General features: G+C 37.3%; 1 protein-coding gene across 2 annotated transcripts; it reads left to right on the top strand.

The window, feature by feature from the left end:
- Positions 1–2,373: 2,373 nt before the first annotated feature.
- On the top strand, positions 2,374–9,626 carry LOC117435542 (ATP synthase subunit C lysine N-methyltransferase-like). 2 transcript variants are annotated; one of them, XM_034058819.3, is made up of 5 exons: positions 2,381–3,004; positions 4,843–5,122; positions 6,414–6,551; positions 7,232–7,282; positions 7,908–9,626. In XM_034058819.3, exons 2-5 carry the CDS (start codon positions 4,853–4,855, stop codon positions 8,127–8,129), a joined length of 681 nt encoding a protein of 226 aa, XP_033914710.2. In that variant the 5' UTR covers positions 2,381–3,004; positions 4,843–4,852; the 3' UTR covers positions 8,130–9,626. The 2 variants fall into 2 exon arrangements, with proteins under 2 accessions (XP_058876459.1, XP_033914710.2); XM_059020476.1 differs by lacking the exon at positions 6,414–6,551 and having other exon boundaries at positions 2,374–3,004.
- Positions 9,627–18,500: the final 8,874 nt, after the last annotated feature.

Here is an 18,500-nt window from a genome sequence, read left to right on the forward strand (position 1 = left end):
GAGACAACTTTCATAAGGAACTAAGAAGTTTAAGTTTACCGTTGTTTACTGTATACTAGATACATAATATAGTGATACATCCAATAGCCTATATATATATGTATATAATAATCTACAGGGCAGCAGTGTGGAGTAGTGGTTAGGGCTCTGGACTCTTGACCAGAGGGTCGTGGGTTCAATCCCAGGTGGGGGACACTACTGTACCCTTGAGCAAGGTATTTTATCTAGATTGCTCCAGTAAAAACCCAACTGTATAAATGGGTAATTGTATGTAAAAAATAATCTGTACAAAATAATGTAATTGTATGTAAAAATAATGTGATATCTTGTACAATTGTAAGTTGCCCTGGATAAGGGTGTCTGCTAAGAAATAAAATAATACAGCTTAAAATACTCTCCATTGGCAAAGTAATATATCACTATTTTGCAATAGAGGGATCGCCAACCCTAGTCCTGGAGAGCCCCAATCCTGCAGGTTGTGTCTTTAGGTGTCTTTACATCATCAATAGCTAAAGATCTGGATGACCTGTTAATCTTGACTAATTAAGACAATAAGTGGTGCAATTAAGTAACTGAGAGCTCGATTGAAGTGAAAACCAGAAGACCCTGCAGCTCTCCAGGACCAGTTTATGCAGTTAAGTTATGTTAACAATGTATTCATAATATATTATGTGTGGGTATTTATTTATCATATATTTGTTGTTACAGATCAAGAAACTGCCACAGAATGTGCTCTGGAGTAGCGGAAAATAGGCGCTCTTCAACTTGAAACACAATTTTGCTAACGTTCTTGCCAAACTTCAATATATGGCATTTATTAAAAGAAAATGAAAGAATTGAACCTGAGTAACACATGTTTTGGGGAATCCAATGATCTTTGGAATTGCTTATCTGCATCTAGGATCGAGATTCACTCATGGGATGCATTTGGGGAAGTGTAGATGTCAGCTGAGCACTGCACAGAGGAACACAATCACTGCTGTGAGGTTACTGTTTTTGGAACTTGTTAAATGCTGCTGGGCTCCAACGCGTACCTGGGTTCCTGCAATAATGGCTTGCACTGCTGACAGCAATACTTTTGTAGAGAGAATCTTACGAAAACGAACTGAAAACCGTAGTCACTATGCCACTATGCTTTTTTGTTACATATATACATTTACTATGACAATCTACATCTATAATATGTTTCCAAAATCAAAACTATTCAGTATTGATGTGTTAATAATCACTGTATACTCCAACCATGTAGTTACATTTACTTAAATGTACAGTGAATGGCCCATACAATTTAATGACGTTATACTGTAATAGGTTGTTACCTCACATGCTCATGTTGAAAATGTATTTTTTTTTTTTTTAATGTTTGTTTTGTTTACAAATGCTTAACTTTGGAATAATGCAGTTTTAGTTTAATGGAACATGATTGTGAGTGTGAATTACAGTTTATTAACGTGGGTGCACTATATTTATTAAATAATGTATTATTTAAATGCATCTATGCAAGCTTCCTGACTTCATTTGGAGTTAGTCCACAGTATAGCTCTGCAGTTTGAATGAGATATTCTTCAAGGGCAGTCTCTAGTTCTTCGTTAAAGACTTGATGGGATTTATAACCCACAACTGGGGGAGGTGTTTCAGACCCCTTTTCTGGTGCCATTTGTGTTTTCTTTATAAACCGGCTGAGAGACACATGACAAATGTCAAAGTTTTTTGCAACAGCTCTGATGGCCTGGTTCTTTTCAATAACTCATTTTGTAGCCTCCTGTGGTGTTCCACGATTTGTTTTCCGCTTGTATGTCCCTGGCATGCTGGAATTGTTGGAGAGGGAACATTAATTATATTGAAATTGATGTTAACTGCACTACATTAAAAGTTTTTTTTTAAGTTTGTGTTTAAAATGTTATTCATATTATTGTATCACATTCGCTTGGAACAAATACCATAAAAATGATTGTCAATATATATATATATATATATATATATATATATATATATATATATATATATATATATATATATATATATATATATATATATTTATTAGTATCCATCAACTAACCAGATTTGAAAATAAATACATTATCATTATCAATTAGACTTCAAGTGGCAATTTGAAAAAAAGGAGTGTGCAAGTTTTACTCAATTAGAAATGTCTATATTTTCTGATCCCTTCAAACGTTGTAGCTTGCAAAGTATGTACACCTTGATGCCTGATATGATAGGTCATCTGACCATAATACCATCATTTTCTTTATATATATATATATATATTCCGTCTTGGATTGGAGTTTTACAAAAGGGGGACTGCACCACCGTTGCACACATACCGGATATGATGCCAACAGAATTCCATTATAAGGAAGCTGTCTGTTGTGTTTGTGTCCTCGTTCTCCTTACTGAAGTAAATTAAATTGCTACTACAGTAGTACAGTAACATTTAAACAACTAGTATGAATTGCACAGTTTTATTGTCCCTTTAAACATAATACCTTCTAATATTTTTAACGTATTCTCAATGTGACGAAATAATTATATCAATGTACAACAGAGAGACATAAACCTATGTGAGAACCTGTTAGCAGTAGTGTATCGAGTTCTCGTTATTTTTAAAAGTTAAGAATTTAAGCCTCAATGCGGAGCCATTTGCGATTTTAAAACATGTATGGTTCTCTGCAAAATAGCATGTGGCACTAATGACTTGTTCTTAATGTGAAAATGGGGTTGTGGTACACGTCGGGACAAATAAACTGTTGCACTGCGATTTGTACTGTTATATCATTTGTTATCTGAAGGATACGGTAGGTTGGAGGGTGTGCAGGTTTATTTTATTTTATTTTATTTTGAAAGATTATTCAGTTGCCTGCGCGATATTTTGTATAAAAGATTACGCAGGCCTACGGAGCAAACTATATCATTATATTGTGTGGTATGTTATGGTCATATTAGCGGAACCATAGAAAAGGTCACGGTGAGGGTTATAGGCTCAGTGCACCAGTTGAACTAGGTGAGTGATGAAATCTAAAAATCGTGTATTGTGTAGCTTTTCTTTCATTATATATATATATATATATATATATATATATATATATATATATATATATATATATATATGTATATATATGTATATATATATATATATGTATATATATGTATATATATATATATACATATATATATATATATGTATATATATATATATATATATATATATGTATATATATATGTATATATATATATGTATATATATATATATATATATATATATATATATATATATATATATATATAAGCGAACAATTCAAAGTTAAAATACTGTATTATTATTTGAAAGTCCAATATGGTAGAATTATGATTGAAAAATGAGATAAATACCCCGCTGTCTTTATTTTTCCCACCTTTTACAATATTGTTATAGGGTGATGTGACACAATTCTGGACTGCTCAACATACCACGTCCCAATACTTCTTGGAAGTTAGGGATTTTATTTTTTGTGATTTTTAGGGTCCTCATTAAAAAAAGTGGGGTGCCCTACGATCGAATCCGTCCTTCTGTCACACTGTAAAGAGTGAACATAACTGCCTTAATTTTGCACAGTGATGTTCAACACACCGTTTATCATACACTCTTAGCCCCATACACGTTTTCGATCAGGCTATAATTCGATAACCTCTCAATTTTATACAAATATTTGTACCCTTCCAGTTATAACATGATTAGGTTATTACCTTTTTACAGTGTGTGATGTCTTTACCCTTCCAGTTATTGTATGATTAACCCTATTACCTCTGTACAGTGTGTGATGTCTGTACCCTTCCAGTTGTTGTATGATTAACCCTATTACCTCTGTACCATGTGTGAAGTCTGTACCCTTCCAGTTATTACACGATTAACCCTATTACCTCTGTACCGTGTGTGAAGTCTGTACCCTTCCAGTTATTACACGATTAACCCTATTACCTCTGTACCGTGTGTGAAGTCTGTACCCTTCCAGTTATTACACGATTAACCCTATTAGCTCTGTACCATGTGTGATGTCTGTACCCTTCCTGTTATTACATGATTAACCCTATTACCTCTGTACCGTGTGTGAAGTCTGTACCCTTCCAGTTATTACACGATTAACCCTATTACCTCTGTACCGTGTGTGAAGTCTGTACCCTTCCAGTTATTACACGATTAACCCTATTAGCTCTGTACCATGTGTGATGTCTGTACCCTTCCTGTTATTACATGATTAACCCTATTACCTCTGTACCGTGTGTGAAGTCTGTACCCTTCCAGTTATTACACGATTAACCCTATTACCTCTGTACCGTGTGTGAAGTCTGTACCCTTCCAGTTATTACACGATTAACCCTATTACCTCTGTACCGTGTGTGAAGTCTGTACCCTTCCTGTTATTACATGATTAACCCTATTACCTCTGTACCGTGTGTGAAGTCTGTACCCTTCCAGTTATTACACGATTAACCCTATTACCTCTGTACCGTGTGTGAAGTCTGTACCCTTCCAGTTATTACATGATTAACCCTATTACCTCTGTACCGTGTGTGAAGTCTGTACCCTTCCAGTTATTACATGATTAACCCTATTACCTCTGTACCATGTGTGAAGTCTGTACCCTTCCAGTTATTACATGATTAACCCTATTACCTCTGTACCGTGTGTGAAGTCTGTACCCTTCCAGTTATTACACGATTAACCCTATTACCTCTGTACCGTGTGTGAAGTCTGTACCCTTCCAGTTATTACACGATTAACCCTATTACCTCTACATTAGTGTGTGCAGAGTTATATTTGCTCTTGATATTGTTACACCTGACACCTTTTCTTGGTCTCAGGGTCACCACTATGTCCAAATTTCTGCAAGATTCAAGCTTCGCCAAGGATTCTAACCCTGGTAGCGTTGGAAAAAAGCGATGGGGATTATGGGTAACTGGAGTGGTAGGAGGGACATTGATAGCACTTTATGCTGTGGCCACTCCATTTGTAATCCCAGCCCTCAGGAAGATCTGCTTACCCTTTGTTCCAGCAACTCCAGCTCAGATTGCAAATGTACTAAAGATGCTACAGTCAAGAACAGGATCGCTTGTCGACATTGGAAGTGGTGATGGGCGAATAGTGAGTTGGCAAATTGAATCTTAACATGTATTTCAAACATGACTGAACACTGAGCTATATTTTCCCAACTTCTCATAGCCTTGTTGTCAGTTTGTAGAAAAGATGATGATGTTTTAGAATAAATTGCAGCAAAGCTTACTTTTTGCAATGGAGAATGAAGGTACACTAACATTAGGAGTTTGGTTCAATAGCCACAGCATGCTCTCTATTAAGCACCAACACGGAAGCACACAGATAGCAATCAACCACATGCAAATAATTACAGCAGCGCACAGTTCTCCACTCTTGAACCCCCCCTCACCCCTCACAGTGCGCAAGCTGTCATTTTTATAGCTCTCAGAGACGCACAATGTTGCAGTCCCCATGTCCTCAGCCAGTCAGCAGCCGCACTAGTCCAATCCCCTCTGGCTCCTTCCCGCGCTGGAGAGAGGTCAACCCAGGTGCAAACTTGCACCTATAGGACCCCATGGACGAACCAGTTTTTACAGCAATTCCAGGTGTGCTTGTGTATCAGCGCGGGAGTAGTTCCTGTGAAACCCAACACACTGTCCCAGCACTGTTTTACACAGTGCAGTAGTCCAGCTCCTGGTGGCTTAGAGTCCTGCAGCGTTCTGTGCACCCCCACCCCCTTCCTTTCCGCCCCGGAACGATAGCACAGAGAGTCCAGCACTGTCTGCACTCGTCGTTACAATATGTTTTATTAAAAATATTCAAGGGTATCCAAGATAAAAAGGGTTAAGGTTGTCAGAGAACAGAAGGAATACATATAGGAAGTATTGAGGCACCCTTGCTGATTTGTGGTGCTTAGGGAGGGGGAAGTATTGCCAATTCTTTATTTTAGCCCCAAAATGTGTGTCTATTCCAGTGTGATACCAGACTGGTCAGTTACTATTGCAGAACCCCATTTCTGAGTTGGACAAGAAATGTTCCACATTTAGTTGTTCACTGTTCCCTGAAAATAGATTACAAACTGAGGAAGAGTGCTCGTTATTAAAAAGATGTTTTTGAAGAGTGGAGGATTTATTCAGGCATGCAAGTGTTTAAAATTGTAAAAGTCTTTAGTGTGTAAAATCTGCACAACAGCATGGCTGTCACAACACTTTTATATCACTGTATTTCTATTGTTTTGTGTTCTTTTGCCCATCATAAAACTATTTAGTTTTCTACAGCAATGCAACTGGTAATTTTGCCCAAAAGGATATTGCAAGCATTTGTATTGTGATTAAATACATTAAAAACATTAATTTTAAATGTCTAAACACTAATTTATTTATTTATTTATTCACTGTAGGTGATTGCAGCAGCAAAGCAAGGCTACAGAGCCGTTGGCTATGAGCTGAACCCATGGCTGGTGTGGTATTCTAGATATAGGGCCTGGAGGGAGGGAGTGCATCACAACACCAGATTTTATATAGCAGATTTATGGAAGGTTTGTTTTTCATTAAGTAAGATGTAATCGAGTTGTAATGTAATAAACTAAACAAGACCAAAAAAGTGATTTTTTTAAATTATCCATGGTGTCAGCAGACCAGTGTTGAAATGTCTCATCATTATGAGAATTCCCAGATGTTATTCTCTGTTTGTTTCCGTAATCTTGCAGTCCTTTTAATCAGCTCTTTTTTTTGTGTGTGCTTGTGATAGTATTGAGATGCGTGTCTTATACTGTCCAAAGGGCCATCTTTCTCCAGTACTGGAAATCCTTCTATTTATATTTGATAATTCTCACTTTTACCACTGGGTGGAAGTGTTGTATAACTTTTTTTATATTTTATTATGATCCTGGGAGTTGTTCTCATTATAAAGGCTTTATTCTAACACTGCCAATACTGTTACCTAGGAGAGGATATTTCCAGAGTTTAACTTGCGTCTCCTCTGTCATGTGTGGTTATACACCCCATTGTTAGATGTATTACAACCTGTTGCTATTAAGTGTGAAAAAAGAAGGCTGTGCCTTTGTGTGAACCCGAGGCCAGAGCCGAGCTTAGTGTTAGTTTTAAATCATTCACTTCCTTGAACTAAAGTTTCCCATGGCTTAAAAATACAGCTCACTTGTAACACTTCTTCTCCTGCAATTTCAATTCAAATATTTTCTGAATGTTTTTTTTTTAGGTCAAGTTTTCTCAGTATACTAATGTTGTTGTCTTTGGAGTTCCACAGATGGTAAGTTTAATTAAAGTGAAAATGTGAACTACGAAGAGCCTTTAAAATGAACTGGCATCAAGTTCAACACGCAGATACTTGTTTGACATTTTGTCCTTCTAACTGGATCTGAGTCTTCACAAACTTTTTATACAAAACAAAGTGATGAGATGTGCAAAGTTTGCAAAGTCTTTACTCTGCTTTAAATCAAAATGTGCCCTGACAATCAAAAAGGCATTTTTAAATAAAACAGAAGGTCTGGCAATTGATAATTTTGCACAGAAAGACATACAGTGCTTTCTCTTTATAAGGCAGCCCTTTATACTGCAGAACAGGTTATAAGGCTGTACGGTCATGGCTCCCATTTGCCCCATGATGCCATGACACTAACACAAGTATTCTCGTTATACGACGGAACACAAACAGCACGCTCTCTTAACTATGGCTCCTGACTACAGCCTTATAAAGGGGGAACACTGTATATCCTTATTCCCCATTGTTCTCAATCCGATTAATCATGCTGTCCAAATCTGAATCATATTCAAAATGTATGTGGAATGAGTTGAAACACTGTATTTCCTAAAATAAAAAGTTACTGTAATAGATTAAACCAATGTATAAACAACATGCTTATGTTCTTCTACAGATGCCTCAGTTGGAAGACAAACTTCTAAGTGAACTACAGATCACAGCCAAAGTCATTGCCTGCCGTTTCCCCTTTCCCACATGGGCACCTGAGCACATGACTGGAGAGGGGATTGATACTGTGTGGGCATACGATGCAAAATCATTTCAAAATGGACACTGTGGAGGAACTTTCCCAGCCGCAGCCGAGGCACAGAGACACTGTAATCAAAACACACAGTGATGCAGAACTGGGCATTTCAGTTTGTAAATAAAGGTGATCTTCTTTGTCCAAGGGATTTGTTTTGGCGAATTATATTTACCCAATGGCTCTGTGAATTGAAATGATCTCAGAATGAAAGAAATTCAAAAGAACAGAAAGCTCTATATGGGGCTACTCACCTGTGTAACAAAGAATGGAGAACACTAAGTGCTGTTTTGGCATTTAGTGTTCTTGAAATCGTTCAAAAATACAGCCTGAGGTTTTTCAAAACTGCAAATGTGTGTGAAATATTTATTTTGTCAAATTATATTATTTTTCAGGGCTAGTAAAACCAGACTTTAATGTTTTTTGATTAATCATTTCAATTTGAAGAACCACTTCTTGGTGTATGTAATGGCAATATTAATAGTTCTTAGTTGGTTGTAAAGTGTTTAATAGCAATAATAACATTTTGTCAAATATTGGTACATTGGATTATGTAGAAGTGAGGTGTTATTGTCTGTATGCAGACAACTGTATTCTTTTAAGATGAAGCAAGATAGGAAAGGTACATCATATGTCGGATGATGGTGTTCTCTCGTAAAAGAAAATCGCACATTCTTTGAAGTGTTCATGGTAATTGAAGACATTTCTGATGCATCACCTATGCTGCGGCCACCTTCCTCATCCATCGATCCGACCAAGGTTCTTCAATGTACAACAGTTATTCCCACAGCCACATCATAACCATGGGTACTGCTGAAAAGCCTCTTAATGTTACCCTGTACTGTTGAAAATCAGACAAATGCCAAGTTGTTTACTTTAAATCATAAATGAAAATATGAGAAATGAAAAAACAGTTCCTGTGCAGTCCAGGTAAAATGACTTTGCAATCTGATTCAGTCAGTTAGGAGAACCTGATCTATATTTCAAAAATCCATGTTGATACCTGATGTCTTTTTTTTTTTTTTTTTTTAACACTGCAAAAAACAAACAAACCAAAAAAATCCAAATCATGCAGAGCTTGCTTTTTTTTTACATGCCGAGTAAATCTGTGGTTAATGTGTTCCACTGGTTAGTAACTGAAAGAAAATGCTGTGACAGCAGATTGCGAGTTTGATCCCTAGGTTCTGAATTTAATTGATGTCTTGACCCCTATCTGTGTTTAGCTTAGCTGTCTGACAGTGTGTTCCATCTCTGCAGAAACAAGCATCTCTTCAGTAATAGTTACTGCTCTATGATGAGCCTTCTTGGGTGCAAGAAACAACGCAGACGTGATCACAGCACTTCTATCTGTTGATCACCTTGCCTGTTACTTGACTGTATCTGCTGGTCACCTTGCTTGTTACTTGACTGCTGTTTTTAATTCGGGAAACCCTAAGTATGCTGCACACAAGCAAGAAAATAAACAAACCCTAAAAAGTGAGTCCATCATTTTTGTTTGTCAGTTTATACAGCAGGCCGCTGACTTGCCAAGACACACACTGAAAGAGAAATGGGAGCATTCAAGTAAAACATGTTTATGTTGAAAAAAAAAAATGAAGCTATTTAGCCGTTATTAAACATTTAACTTTTTATCTTGTCTTTTGTGCAAGGTGACATGTAAAACAATAAATAATAATAATAAAATGGAATATAACGGACGAACTAACCCTGATTCATTCTCATTGCTGGGCACAGAACAATTACTGAAGGATTACACACCAGGCTTATGAGCATAGAACTTCTACAGCTGGTTTCACAGACACATTTTCCTAATATATATATTATTGTGACATTATGCATATCTGAAGTAATATTAGAATTCACAATCACAACTTTTTTTTTTTTAACAATATAGGGTAAGATTCACAGCCAACAGCATCTGTCATTCATAATAGGTACCATCAGGGGGTGCTGTGGCTTGTGATTTGCAAAGCAATTTATATGGGAGAAAGACATTTGGGTTCATTCAGGACAACTCCCCGGGGGCAGGAAGGCAGTTCAGTTGCCAACTCCCTGGTTAAAATGTTGGGGGAGGAGGGAGTAAACTCAAAACACGACCCAGACTGCAAAGAGGGTGGATTTAAATGATCTGGCTTGATTATTATTGGTACAGTAGCTGACACTGAAGGGGAAGTTACATCCTTAATCTAATGTCTGCTTGAATTTTGGTGATATTGCAAAGATTTTCCTGTCAACTGAAGAATCGTATTTGTAAATGGATTTAGCGTTTCCTGCCTGATTTACATTGTTTTATTTTTTAAGATTATCGATGCAGTCTTTCTGTTAGAGACTGGATGAAGCTACTGATCCTTTGAAGCTTTCAGTCATTTTTATTGGGGGGGCGCTATGTTATCGCACCTACGAAGCTGGCTTTAACAAATATGCTTTTGTATCTGGATAAGCTGATTAACACAAGATGTTACATCACTGCTTTTTCAGGACTGAAATTGATTTAACATCAAAGAAATATATACTGTAGTGTAGGCTGTGAATGTCAGCATCTCCAGCTGTAAATACAAGTTTATATAAAATTATCACAGTTTTGTCACAATTGATTCCTTGTAAGCTTCTGCACATACATTACTCACACAAAGCTGGTAAAATATCGTACATTTATCAAATAAAGCATCATAAACTGTATCTGGTAATATAAAGTGGACAAAAAAGTGTTGTCTCAGCAGAATCTTAGCCTTTTATGATGGTTGTTAAATTACATTTAATTAGTATAATTCAACAAAGCATTCCACTGTTCACAGTGAAAAATAACAAGGCATGATTAAATGGATCCATGTGTTATGAAAATAAAGGTATATTCAATACCAACACAAGTTATGGAAACAACTAATGACTTACAGCAAGACTAGGGGTGGAGATTGTATTGCCCATTTTTCCTCACTCAGACTCCTTACTTATTAAATGCCCTGGTATCTGAATGGATAATCATCTCAGTGCAGTGAACGTTGTGGACTTCAACTGGATGTATCTGTTTAGCTCTTACTACATAACTTAGTTGGTTGTAAAATGTGTGATTATTATTATTATTATTATTATTATTATTATTATTATTATTATTATATTCATTTAGCAGACGCTATTATCCAAAGCGACTTACAGAGACTAGGGGGTGAACTATGCATCAACAACTGCTGCTGCAGAGTCACTTACAATAGGACCTCGGTTTTACGTCTCATCCGAAAGATGACAAAAAGAATATTATTAACTGGATTATGTAGAGCAGGGGTGTCAAACTCGTTGCGTATGGCCGGCCTGATCCGATATCCTGGCGCTTGGCGCGGGCCAAGTGACAGTTATAAAAATACAAAGATGAACCTAAAACCTCAAAATTATCATATTTAACAACAATTATCATACATAAGACCTATTCCCATGCGATTCACCTCCGACTCACAGGAGTGCAAAGGCCATTTTAGTGCTTGCTTTGGGCCCCCATCCAAGAACAGCAATTCATGCAAACAGGATTTAAAATATGCTTATTCTACATCAGGGGTGTCAAACATACGGCCCGCAGGCCGGATGCGGCCCACGGAATATCGCGGAATATCATTTTTTTATTCAGTAGGATACCTGACTTGTCAACTCTCCCTTATTTGCTGGGATTCTCCTGTTTTTTGGACAATTCTCCCGGACAACTCCCGGGACAGATTTTTTCCTGTATTTTGCTCAAAACCCTACTGTTAAACCCCTTTATGTCAGCAAACCTTTAATTTCTGCAAACGTAATGTACAGTCTGTGGTTACTGCAATTCCTGTCTGTACCTAGCAGCGAGTAGGGGCTGTACAAAGACAGGATTAGCTTCCATTTTACTTTCAGGGCTAGCTTTTAACTAAAGCGTATTGGTGTTCTTGCCACCCTAGCTCAAATGGATTCTATTGCCACCCACACCTACAGTGCAAGACCTGTATTCTAGTCTGCCAGAGAGAAATGCATGAGCTGCACATTATGCATCACAAAGAGATGTCTGGCAGTTAACTTCATTTAAAGAATGCAGAAATTAGCTTGTATTACAAAACAATTTACAGATGGGATTCTCAGAGCCTTCTAGAGTGTTCATATCCATATTTGCATTTGTGTCACAAAGCAGAACAGAGTTTACAAATAGTGAGTCTGTGATAAACCTAGTAAATGACAGAGGGATGCAGAGATATCTGGTTTAGGTCATTTTGACAATAATACATTGATTACCTCCATTCCACTGACATGCTTTGTTATATAAAGAAAGCCAAGTGTAGACTAATAACACACAATTACAACTCCAATGAAAGAAAATATACAGAAAAAACTAAAACTATTACAACCAATGAAATAGCTACACTAAAACACACAACTACAGGATTTACCAGATTTTTGTTTTCTTTTTGAAAGTCATATTTATGCACTCAAATGCTAAATTGCTTTCCATGGCTATTGTTATAATCAGCACACAACCTAGGGAAATCTGTTGTAGTAACTGATTTGTTTACAGAAACAAGACAGTTGACAGCTTTGATGTACTGATTTTATTTCCTTCACTCTAGGTTTTTTTATTGGTAGTATACCATATTGCTGTTGACTGACACCACACTTATGTTGCCAACCTCAAATCCCATCCCAATTCAATCACAGACCTGTCTGTAAAAGCAGTTATTAGTTTATTTTAAGGGCTGAACAACATTTGTAAGACTAGGATATTGGCTTTTTCTGCAAACATCTCTTGTTGTGAGCAAATATGTAATTTTTCATTACAATAAGCTACTAACAACCGAGCAAGATGGGCTGAATGGCCTCCTCTCGTTTGTAAACTTTCTTATGTTCTTATGTTCTTATGTTCTTAAATGCATTCTCTATTGCCATTCAGCAATTGTCAAAAAAGTGTAAAAAAAGAACGGGCACTGAAAAACAAAGTTTAAAAAAATTCAATCAAGTTGACAATTCCTTCTTATTTTGTTGTTTAGTATCCCATTTAGAACAGGCAGATAATCATTAGAAACCTCAGTGTTACTCATCTTTGCATTGCTTGGTAATTTCACCTGGAGTGTCAAATTCCCTAAACATAATTTCTTTCCCATACATTATACTTGTTATATAAACAGAATATTATGAACGTTCATTGAGTGCTGTGGTTGTAGCTTAGTGAACACCAATCCACTGCTGTTTATAAGCAGCTGTTCAAACCTGATTCGCCCACTTTTTCTTCTAAACACAAACAGGAATGAACAGTTTTAATGATATAATCATATTTAAGGAGTGATTCTGAAGAATAAACAACCTTTACTGCCTTGCATTATCTAATAGTTTTATGTAGGTGTGTAACAGAGACAGAATGATTCTTGGTGATAAATCTCTGTCCCGACCTGTGAGGGCACTGTGTAAAGGGAACAGAGTGCCCTGGACTGGATGGCCTGACAATTCATTCCCAGGGTTAGATGGAAGTCGGTCATCTAGAAAGGGGGCTACGATACACTAAATCATCGACCCGCGGATTGGAGGAGCGGTTGCACTCATTAACCAAGGGGTCATGATTTACAGTACAAAAGGGGGCGTAGTGAAGTGATCTGTTCCTTGTTATGGTTAAATGCTAAACCAGAAGGAGACTTGTATTGTAATTGTGAGTGTTTTGTTTATCGTAACTGTTTGTTTGTTGTTATTAGATGGCTAACACGATCCGGAGCTGTCACTAAAGGCCAGCACTAAACCCAGACAACTATTGCTTCACGAATAACTGTATTTACACCACGAGCACTATCACACTCACTGTGGACTTGTGTTTGTGATTTGTGTTACGTGTGGGTGTTTGGGAGCGGGACTGTTATTACTTCGGGACCAACCCGTGGATTAAAACAGAGCAATACATGCCTGTTAGGATTGTTATTGTTTGCTGTATTTAATCACTTTGCCACAAGGGGTCACAGGTTACACATACCCAACTTGATTGGTTACTTTAAAAAACTCTCATCTGATTTTCTTGACTTTTAATACACCAGCGAGTCATTATAATTAGCTACGCTGACGGGTGTCAACTTGTGTCCCAATTACCTGCAAGGACACAAAAGGATTCCTGTACAAAAATACGAAATGCTTGTTAATGTTGTATAAAAATACTCCCAATGACAGCTTGTTAATGAGGATGGATCACTACAATTAATAAGATCCTGCATACCTTAGAGCAGTCATTGCTCCTGAGGGGGCATCGGGAGCAACAACATTCAATCTCTCTCTATATATATATATATATATATATATATATATATAGTACTAATGAAGAAAAAATAACAATTTAGATTGTTTATTTACAGTGTTGCAGGTTTAAAAATGCTTTTAATTTGTCATTTTTCTTAAGTGCTAATAGTGGGCCACAGTGCCTAATGCAGCTGAACAGGTGGGCCTCAATTAATAAAAGTTTGGGAACCCTGCCTTTGAATGGTTTCATAACTGAGAATAGATATGGTTTGTAAACAAACTGTATTCCTTAATCTTTGCTCTAGCAATGTCATAATGTCAATACTGTAATGGAGATTAGACCTAATGCATTTTGGGGAAAGTTCTGCTTCAGAAGGCTCAGAGTTAAAATAGATTTTTGTGATAACATCATAATAGAAGAATATTATCCTGTAGCCCCTAATACAATGGCAAACCACTGTAAACCATGGCTTGCCATTGTTTTAAAATGCTGTCCCATAACTCTCTAAGCTTTACCATGCTTTCACTATGATTTATGTACACAAACTACCAGTGTGTATTGTAATACCACTGGTATGAAGATATATAGCAAGGCTTATCATTGTAGCTGCAATTGCATCTTTGGCATCTTTGAAGATAGGAAACACATATCTGGCAAAATCGTTGCAACAGTGCTGCGTTTTTCCCTATTCCCTGTATCTTTGCCCAGTGTTGGCTATTTTAGAGTCTTGGTACCCAATTTAAGCAGTCATTTCTAAAACATAGAACAAAAAAAAATACTAGTTCTACTTTAATAACTGGCTCTACTTTAATATCAGGCATGTAACTGCCTTAAATTTGCACTGGAAATGACATTGAATTGGCTGGAATTAATTTACTTTGGAGCAGAAACCTTTAATAAAATGACATGCACACTGCGCTCTGTCCAATGGTAGCCATTACAAATTAAATTCATAAGATTGATTACTTTTCAACTCACAAGAATGATTCAAAGCACTTATTAAATCAAAATTGTAATTGAATGAAATACTTTTGCTTAATGTATTCCATTTCTAAAGCCGTGGTTATTTTAGAAAAACCACAATTTTAGAAATGTTAGCATCAGGCTAGTATGTTAGTACAGTAAGGTCCCGGCAGAATTTATCAATCGCTTATTGTAAATGAGCCTTCCCAGGAAAGAAAAATGTGAATAAAATGAAATGCACTAGTTTGAACCGCTGAGTGCAAAGGATATTGAGGAATGTATTGACTTGCATCCAAATGAGTTCCTCTGTACTGCAATTTAGTGCTGTTTAGTGCTAAAGTTTTAACATTACTTCCCCTGATTTAAATTCAACACTTGTCATTATATATCCAAGCATTTCCCCACATTGTCTAGATGAAGACATTTCTGAGTCAAATAAACTCCTAGGTCTTTTCCATAGATTCCTTCTTCAATTTCAGTATCTCCCTGTGGCAAAGTGGTTAACAGTGTGCAGGTACAGGTGATCAATGAACAGACAGACAATCATAACCCAGGTGCAAAGTTTGTTTAATGATATTTTTATGTCCAGTGCCTGACAGCAAAACAAACAGTAAACAATAAATTATGTTAAATAATACAGCAGCGTGTATTCCTTACTTTGTAATCCCCGGGTTTGTCCCGAAATAATAGTCTAGCTTTTATTATACACCCACACAAAACACAAAACACATACACAAGTCTGTTTAGTGCGTGAATTAGTGCTAGTGGTGCAAATACAATTATTTGTGATACAAGTGCAGTGCTGTTCCAGGTTTGTGCTGGCCTCTGGTGGCAGCTCCGGAATGTGTTAGCTGTCTAGTGGATAGCAAGCAACAAATAGACCAGAACAAACAAACACTCACGATACGGATACACAAAACACAGGTCCTTCCGGGTCACTTTTCATTAACCAAAATGAAGGAATAGATTACGTCACTTCGACCCCTACTTATACCGTCACTCATGACCCCTTGGTTAACGATTGCAGCCGCTCTTCCAATCTGCGGTTGCCACATTTCCCTTCCGGGTCGGTGAGTTAGTGTACAGAAGCTCCGTCTCTTTTCTACATGACCGACTTCCTTTTAACCCTCGGAACGAAGTGTCAGGCCAAGCAGTCCAGAGTACTCTGTTCCCGTTACTTAGCGCTCTCAGGAGGGAGGTTTACCACCAAGAATCATTGTCTTTCTGTCACACTCTCATATGGTATTTAAAATGCACATTTGTATTGCCTGCGTGCAGTACCTTACACTTTTCTCTATTAAATGTCATTTGCCATGTGTCTGCCCAGTTCTGAATGCTATCTAGATCATTTTGAATGACCTTTGCTGCTGCAACAGTGTTTGCCACTCCTCCTATTTTTGTGAGATGCCATAGTGCTTACGCAAAAACGTGCACTATCCTTGCAGACGAAAGTGGGGGTGTTGAAAGCAGTGGATGATACACCAACATACAAAAAAAAAAGATGTAGCTACAGATTTCAACATCCCCACAAACACTTTGTTAACCATTCTAAAAAACCTTGACATGATAATACAGACTGATGCAAGTCGTCAATGTTTCTGATTTACTGAATACTCTGATGTTGAGGACGACTTGCTTTTGTGGTTTAAAAATGTGATCAGAATGGGACATGCAGGTTTCAAGTGCAGTTCATTTGCAATACATACTTTTTAAAAGATCATTTACAGCCATATTTGCAATAAAACACATTTATTTTAAATGTATAATACTTTTCATTGTTCTGTAATTGAAATTTGATTTCAGTGTTACTGTAATCAATAAAAACTGACAGTATGTATTTGGCTTTAAATTCCTGATAATACAAATTACTGATAAAGAAACTCCTCAGGAAAGAAATCCCTTCACTTTGGCCTGTGACCTAAGATGGCTATCACGAGCCCTTGCACATATTGGACTCATTCATACTTTATTCATGGGTATCGTACAATACAAATAAACCATCTTGTCCAGAAATGTTAAAAAGCTGTCAAGGGCTTATATCTCAAAAGCCGTTGCAGATGTGACTTCATATTTTCAGCTATATAAACCCTGTATACAAAATGTGTTTTAAGAATGATAGAGATGTGACTTTATATTGCTGCCATATTGAGGTCAGGAGAATTTTAAGTTGCTGCTGTATATAGACTGTACACCTTGAATTGTTTTCTGAATGTTTGGTACACAGCTGTATTGTAGGATTATCCCAATAAAGTTCCATTACAGGTGTTCAGTGCCACATTGTGTTAACCTCTTGCAATATCAATGATAGGGAGCACTCACTTCTGGTGTATTTAAATTTGATAGGCAGCTGTTTTCTATGATTCTCTCAATACAAGTCCATTAAAGGTGGTGTCCAGTAAAAATTAATAATTTCACTAGCACATTGTTTTACAACTTCTTAATATATATCAATGATACAGATCTTTTCAAACTTCCAGTACTTCATGTTTACAAACCATTCGATCTGATATGACATTTCTATTACATTATGCCCCTGGTGATGCTTTGCTTTTGTTCACAAAACCTCCCATTTCGAGCTTTGTTTTGTTTCTGGATTTTGTATTCACTGGGGCTGATGTAAGGATAGGCACAATGCAAATTACTGAACACACACAAATGAGCTGCAATCATGATAACGTGCATCAGGGTATTTAGCGGCTGTTCTTACAGCCCAGAGGTGAGGTGAGTTAGGAGTGCAGAGAGCAGTAGGCGCTGTATGAGATTTGTGGAGCATGAAAATTAAACCAAACAAAATATATGTCAGAGGAAGGGCAGCAAAGTCCTCTTGGTGCACGGAAAAGAAAATATAGGCTGAGAGTCTTTACGGCTGAGGTCACTCAACATGAAATTGAGTTATTTGGAAAAGCCTCAGCCAACATCAGTTATGCTACCAAAGAGGCCCTAGGGTCCTCTATAATGGAGAAAGTCAATGCTGTCGGTGTTACCAGGAGGACAGTCAACCAGGTGAAACTCACAACGCTGCACAGGCATGCAGCAGGAACAGGAGGAAGGCTGCCATCCACATCACAACTGACACCGCTGGAGAGGCAAGCGGAGAGGACAATCCATCCCAAACAAAGTGACCCTGGGTTTGAATATGCAGGGTCTTCTCCATCTTGGCCTTCTCCTCTGAAGGTTTGCCTGCCTGTCCTCAACAAGAGCCAAGCGTCGCTGCATCAGGAAGTGTACCACAACAGCCATCCTGAGGACAGAGATAGGTCTCTGAAGGTGTGTTCTTTTATACAGCT

This window comes from Acipenser ruthenus, chromosome 3 (genome assembly GCF_902713425.1).
Source record: "Acipenser ruthenus chromosome 3, fAciRut3.2 maternal haplotype, whole genome shotgun sequence".
Classification (NCBI taxonomy): Eukaryota; Metazoa; Chordata; class Actinopteri; order Acipenseriformes; family Acipenseridae; genus Acipenser; species Acipenser ruthenus.